The sequence below is a fragment of the Triticum aestivum genome, chromosome 7A, assembly GCF_018294505.1.
Source record: "Triticum aestivum cultivar Chinese Spring chromosome 7A, IWGSC CS RefSeq v2.1, whole genome shotgun sequence".
Taxonomy (NCBI): domain Eukaryota; kingdom Viridiplantae; phylum Streptophyta; class Magnoliopsida; order Poales; family Poaceae; genus Triticum; species Triticum aestivum.
Genome location: NC_057812.1, coordinates 510,828,545 through 510,835,303, shown reverse-complemented (window position 1 = coordinate 510,835,303; position 6,759 = coordinate 510,828,545). Strand labels below are relative to the sequence as shown.

Sequence of the window (6,759 nt, the reverse complement as noted above, 5' to 3'; positions counted from 1 at the left end):
GAGCAGAAGGAAATGATAAGCGGTTTTCAGCAAGGTATTCTCTGCAAGCACTGAAATTATCGCCAACAGATAGTTTTGTGATAAGGTAGTTGGTAACGAGTAACAAGTAATAAAAGTAAATAAGGTGCAGCAAGATGGCCCAATCCTTTTTGTAGCAAAGGACAAGCCTGGACAAACTTTTATATAAGGAAAAGCGGTCCGCGAGGACACATGGGAATTATCGTCAAGCTAGTTTTCATCACGCTCATATGATTCGCGTTCGGTACTTTGATAATTTGATATGTGGGTGGACCGGTGCTTGGGTACTGCCCTTATTTGGACAAGTATCCTACTTATGATTAACCCCCATTGCAAGCATCCGCAACTACAATAGAAGTATTAAGGTAAACCTAACCATAGCATGAAACATATGGATCCAAATCAGCCCCTTACGAAGCAACGCATAAACTAGGGTTAACCTTCTGTCACTCTAGCAACACATCATCTACTTATTACTTCCCAATGCCTCCCTCTAGGCCCAAACAATGGTGAAGTGTCATGTAGTCGTCGTTCACATGACACCACTAGAGGGATGACAACACACATCTCATCAAAATATCGAACGAATACCAAATTCACATGACTACTAATAGCAAGACTTCTCCCATGTCCTCAGGAACAAACGTAACTACTCACAAAGCATATTCATGTTCATAATCGGAGGGGTATTAATATGCATAATGGATCTGAACATATGATCTTCCACCAAGTAAACCAACTAGCATCAACTACAAGGAGTAATCAACACTACTAGCAACCCACAGGTACCAATCTAAGGTTTGGATACAAAGATTGGATACAAGAGATGAACTAGGGTTTGAGATGAGATGGTGCTGGTGAAGATGTTGATGGAGATTGACCCCCTCCCGACGAGAGGATCATTGGTGATGACGATGGCGATGATTCCCCCCCTCCCGGAGGGAAGTTTCCCCGGCAGAACAGCTCCGCCGGAGCACTAGATTGGTTCCGCCAAGGTTCCGCCTCGTGGCGACGGAGTTTCGTCCCGTGAGCTAGCTTATGATTCTTTCTCGGACGAAAGACTCCATATAGCCAAAGATGGGCATCGGAGGGCCACCAGGGGGGCCCACGAGGCAGGGGGCGCGCCCCCCACCCTCGTGACTGGTGGGTGGCCCCCCTCTGGTGGGTGGCCCCCTCGTCCCTCAATATTTTTTATATATTCCGAAAATAACTTCCCTGAAGTTTCAGAACTTTTGGAGCTGTGCAGAATAGGTCTCTAATATTTGCTCCTTTTCCAGCCCAGAATTCCAGCTGCCGGCATTCCCCCTCTTCATGTAAACCTTGTAAAATTAGAGAGAATAGATATAAGCATTGAGACATAATGTGTAATAACAGCCCATAATGCAATAAATATCGATATAAAAGCATGATGCAAAATGGACGTATCACCTACGAGGTTCTATTTTGTTTTATATTTAGGCCCTATTCGGAACAAAGGAGAGAAAAATATAGGATTGTGGGAAAATGAAGGAAAGGGAAAGGATACGAGGAGCAAAATTTTGGGTGGAAAAAGACTGTACAATACCAATGGTTGATTGTTCGGGACATAGGAAAGCTAAAAGTGGAAATCTACACACATTGGTCCCACCAAACGTATTTTATACGTTAAGTACAGACGAGACTTGCTTGCTCCCCGCGCGTGCGCCCATCCATGTTCCCGCATACGTGGCTTGATTTGACTGAAACAAAATAAGGTCCAGCCCTACCTCCTTAAAATCAGAGGGGGATGATTAGGTTAGAAAGGAAAACGAAAAAAAGACGGCCATAGGATGAAGTGGGAGCACAGATGAAAGCATGGGGAGGGAGCACACAAATCTCGTCCGTTAAGTACCCAATAATTCCATCTTATTCTATGCATGATGTGGGTCCAAGGGGGCCAGATGCACGGTTGAGCAGGCTTTTCCCCTTTCCCTGCCTTGGGCCTCCGCGAATACAAGAGGTGTGAGTGGATTTTATTTTTCCTTTGAAAAAGTATAGGTTGAGAAAACTTTACAGAGGAAGGGAAGCGATGAATCCTTTTGTTCCGATGGTTGCGAAGGAAATAATTCATGTAGGATTGGGGTTCCTCTAAAATTCGTGCACAATTCCTACGTACTTTAGTTTGGTTTAGTTTCCTTTGGAGTAGTTTGCATGTAATATATGAACTCGGTTAAATTTTGTCTGAAATTCGTGTTTGAAATTGAAGAAATTGTTGGAAATGTAGTTGGATGACCAGGGCTCGACCAGATGTCGCGTATGCACCACATTTGAGTGTGCCCGTTTGATATTCCGCGTTGGTGACTAGGAGTTAATTTTCTTCATGAGAGTTGTACGGAACATCAAGATCTTGTGGGAGAAAATGATGAACGAGGAAAGACCTTATCTGCAAATGTGAAGAGGAGTGCGGGTAAATTGTCATAGTTTCTTTTCTATTTGTTAGATATAGATCAGACGACCTATATCGCAGGATGGCAAGACATCATCATTATCAACTCTGCTTTTTATAAGAGTAAATGTATCTCGCAAAAAAATCTTTACATGATGATGAATTAGTAAAATTGCAGAGAGAACCTTCTCCTGGAAAACCTCACGTGTCAACGGACACGGTCACACGGGGGTTGGTGTGGTGGACGAAAATGGCGAAATCGGGTAAACCATTACACGAAAATGGTTGGTGGGATCGAAAAGAAAAGAAAAGAAATTCTCCACCACCTTCCCCCCGTCGCCTACCCCGACCCACCTCACCTCACCTCCTTCCTCCCCTCGCGCCTCATCCGAACCAAACCCACTCCTGCATCTCAACCACCGCCACCCCACCCCACCGCCACCTCGCCATCCATGGCCGCCACCGCCTCCGACTCCGACCCCGTCGCGCACCCGCGGGACGACCCCAACCTCCCCTTCGCCTCCTTCTCCCTCTCCCTCTCGCTCCGCGCGCCCACCGCGCCCGCCACCCTCGCCTCCGTCCCCTCCGCCGCCCACCTACCCACCCAAATCTCCACCCTCGCCGTCTGCCTCCACCCCTCCGCCGCCTCCTCCTCCCCGCGCCGCGCCACCCGCCTCAACGCCGCCGCGGCCTCCCTCCTCTCCCCGCTCACCGCCTCCTCGCCCGGCCTCTCCCGCTCCTTCCCCTCCGGCGCCCCCGGCGCCGCCGGCCGCCGCCGCACGCTCGTCTGGTTCCGCGCCGACCTGCGCCTCCACGACCACGAGCCTCTCCACGCCGCCGTCGGCGCGTCGTCCTCCCTCCTCCCCGTCTTTGTCTTCGACCCACGCGACTTCGGCAAGTCCCCCTCGGGCTTCGACCGCACCGGGCCCTACCGCGCCAGCTTCCTGCTGGACTCCGTCGCCGACCTGCGCCGGAGTCTCCGCGCGCGCGGCGGCGACCTCGTCGTGCGGGTTGGGAGGCCCGAGGTGGTGATCCCCGAGCTCGCGCGTGCAGCCGGAGCAGAGGCCGTCTACGCGCATGGGGAGGTGTCGCGGGACGAGTGCCGCGCGGAGGAGAAGGTCAGCAAGGCCATAGAGAAGGAAGGCGTCGAGGTTAAGTACTTCTGGGGCAGCACGCTGTACCACTTGGACGATCTGCCCTTCAGGCTCGATGACATGCCATCCAACTATGGCGGATTCAGGGAGGCCGTCAAGGGGTTGGAGGTTAGGAAGGTGCTGGACGCGCCAGAAGAGGTCAAGTGTGTGCCTATGAAGAATGTGCTCGAACCTGGTGACATCCCCACGCTTGGTGAGCTTGGACTCTCCGCACCACCGGCCATGGCACAGGTAAAAGTTTTCAGAGACACCTCATTCTCGCGAAACACATTTGAATCTCACTACATTCAGCTTCTTGCCAAGATATAAGTCAATGCAAACTCTTGCGTGGTGAAAGTTTGTGAGTTCGATAATTCTCGCACTGAATTGTGCAAAATAGAACTGGATGGTGCAGCCAAGTATAGCTTGCTTGGTCATGTTGACCATTTAGCTAGTGAATTGTTGTAAAAGATTACAGTGTATTCTTAGGCGATTATGTTAGTAAGTTGGATCAACGCATCTTTGACACTAAGGAATGAGAATTGAGTAGAAAGGTTGCTTGTTCGTGTATTTAGGTTCATACGATAATTGCTGCATGTTGGCCATATTAATGAAGTTAGTGCTAGGGTTTGCATGCTTGCTTCTTGTTTGGCCGGGCATGTGGTAGCATTTTCAGAGCAGTAGGCGACAAAATGAGAGCATGACCATTTTTCTTCTTTTTGTTGTAAATTCATAAAAAAGGTGACAAGATTGTAAAAAAAAGGGCACACCAGTGCATGTAGCTCCCGTGTGTGTAGGGTCCGACCAACCACATGAAAAGAAAAAATGGTTTTGTCTTTGCTTCTGTACAATCGTGATATGCTTCTCTGTTGTCCCAGTGTCGCACTAATTTAATGACAGCTTAAGCCCATAACCTGAGGTCTGCTTGATTCGTACGTGTAAAATGTGGACTGCGACATTGATGCTGACAGCCTGACACCAGATGCTTAGTTTTGTGGTAGTGACAACAACGATAGGATAGGATCAGTTTATTTGAGCTATAGTCCATATCTTTCTGTAATGTTTGTATACCTAGCATAATACTCCCTCCGTAAACTAATATAAGAGTGTTTAGATAACTAAAGTAGTGATCTAAATGCTCTTATATTAGTTTACAGAGGGAGTAGTTTTTTATGTTTCCATTAATGATTGTGCTTGTGCTCCTGTCATCAACAATTCCCTACATTCAGTTCAACATATCTGTCATCCTGAGTGCTATGTTTTTCTGAAATTGAAATTTCACTTTGTTAATTCAGGACTCAAAATCTGCTGCTGGTTCAAATCTCATTGGTGGTGAGGCAGAAGCCCTGGAAAGGCTGAAGAAATTTGCTGCAGAGTGTTGTATGCAGCCAAACAAAGCTGTGAAAGATAGTACTCAGAATAGCATATATGGTGCTAATTTCTCCTGCAAAATTTCACCATGGCTTGCTACTGGTTGTCTCTCTCCACGTTTCATGTATGAGGAGTTGAAGAAGCATGCCATTAGGTATGTGATGTTTCTGTGAACCCTAACAGAAGTATAGGGAGAAAGTAGTAACATACTCTGTCTCATCATTATGTTATGGTCTTATTTCTTTTGTGCATAATTGGCAATTTTCTCTTCTAGAACAATTCCATCAGGGTCAACACCCAAGGACGGTGATGGAACATCCGATGCTGGGACAAATTGGTTAATGTTTGAATTGCTATGGAGAGATTTCTTCAGGTATCTATTGTTTATAAACCTCAATACTTATGATGATATCATGTACTTACACTTGTGATATCCACTAAATTGCATTGTCTGTTGAAGTGATTGTTTCATCAAGAGAACAGAGATGACAGTATAATATTATTAGCTTCCTTTTATGATCGCCTGTCAAAGAAATATTGCATCGAGATGTTAGGAAGATGTGTAGCTACTTTAACCATCAGTGTGTAAACACTAAACACCAGATTAGTAGCTACTGCAGTATGATTTAGCTGATGACCATTAACTGACAAATGAAACATGTTAGGTTCGTCACAAAGAAGTACAGCTCTGCACAGAAGACAGTTGCACCTGCTACTGGTTGCACACCAGCCCCTGCGTTTGCTTGAGTATGCACGTAGTTAGCCAAGCAGAGAGTCAGCTGCTGGTTTTTGGTTGTGACCAACTCATGCAACCTTTCAATGGAGTGAAGTTTTTTCCAATAAATGTTGCCTGAAAATGACGCCCCAAGTAAGCTGTTCCTGCATTTTGGACCAATTTGATCTTGGAAGAGATCCTTGTATCTGTTGACATTTTTTGTAAGACTTGAATGGTATCGTAAAAATTCCTAGATGCTTCTCTTTCTTGCAGTTGAATATAATAGGAATGAATAGATTCGCTTGTGGTGACAAGAATTGAACTGATATATGCCAGCTTTTGGTTGGTGCATTGATTATCTTTGTGTGAAATTTTGGACTTTGGGATGTGCAAAAAAAATAAAATGGATTTTGAATCCTAAAATCTAATGTTGGTCATCTGAATGAAAGAGAAACGCAATCTGTGTACCTGTTTTGAGCTCCTTGCTCTATATAGCAGAGCTCCATTGTGGTAATTGCAGTCCTTTTTTTGAGATGGTAATTGCACTCCTGATAGCAAGGTATTCCGGGAAGCAATACCAACAGTGACTAAAGTGCAAGGTTATTAGGTTCCTTGTGGTGGAACTAGTCAGTTGGGGTTCAAGTCTTACACTTGTGCTCGCATTTTTCTAATTTTATTTCAGTCTTTCAGACTATGTTTGTTCAGCGGGAGAGGTTTCCCTCGATTACGATGTGTCTTGGTCAATCTTTTTTCTTTTTTTGAGAGGGACGCCCTTGGGCGCATTTTATTAATCAAACGAGAGTTACATCGACCAACAAGTCCGAAAGAATAAAGCTAGGAGGATCGCCATCCCAATCCACATCTACTCTAGAATCATAGGAAAGCCTAGCTAATTTATGCGCCGCTCGATTAGCATCCCTTCGACAATGCGAGAACTTCACTGATCCAATATCCTGGGCTTTGAAAAAACAGTCCGCCAATATTGCGGTGTATGGGCTCCAGACTTCAATGGTTCCTTGCATGCTTCCATTAACTCAAGTGAATCAGATTCCAGGATAATATTAGCACAGCCAAGGTCCTATAGCAAAGCAAGACCTCTCTATAATGCAATGGCTTCA

General features: G+C 46.0%; 1 protein-coding gene across 1 annotated transcript; it reads left to right on the top strand.

The window, feature by feature from the left end:
- The first annotated feature begins 2,768 nt into the window (after nucleotides 1-2,768).
- LOC123147890 (blue-light photoreceptor PHR2) lies at nucleotides 2,769-6,012 on the top strand. The gene is made up of 4 exons (XM_044567209.1): nucleotides 2,769-3,807; nucleotides 4,851-5,080; nucleotides 5,201-5,299; nucleotides 5,592-6,012. Exons 1-4 carry the CDS (start codon nucleotides 2,875-2,877, stop codon nucleotides 5,671-5,673), a joined length of 1,344 nt encoding a protein of 447 aa, XP_044423144.1. The 5' UTR covers nucleotides 2,769-2,874; the 3' UTR covers nucleotides 5,674-6,012.
- Nucleotides 6,013-6,759: the final 747 nt, after the last annotated feature.

Bases quoted from the DNA above. Each gene is read 5' to 3' on its own strand.
- LOC123147890 (XM_044567209.1), top strand. From the start codon at position 2,875: ATGGCCGCCACCGCCTCCGACTCCGACCCCGTCGCGCACCCGCGGGAC. The intron at 3,808-4,850 runs GTAAAAGTTTTC...TTGTTAATTCAG, and splicing joins CACCACCGGCCATGGCACAG to GACTCAAAATCTGCTGCTGG. The intron at 5,081-5,200 runs GTATGTGATGTT...TTTCTCTTCTAG, and splicing joins TTGAAGAAGCATGCCATTAG to AACAATTCCATCAGGGTCAA.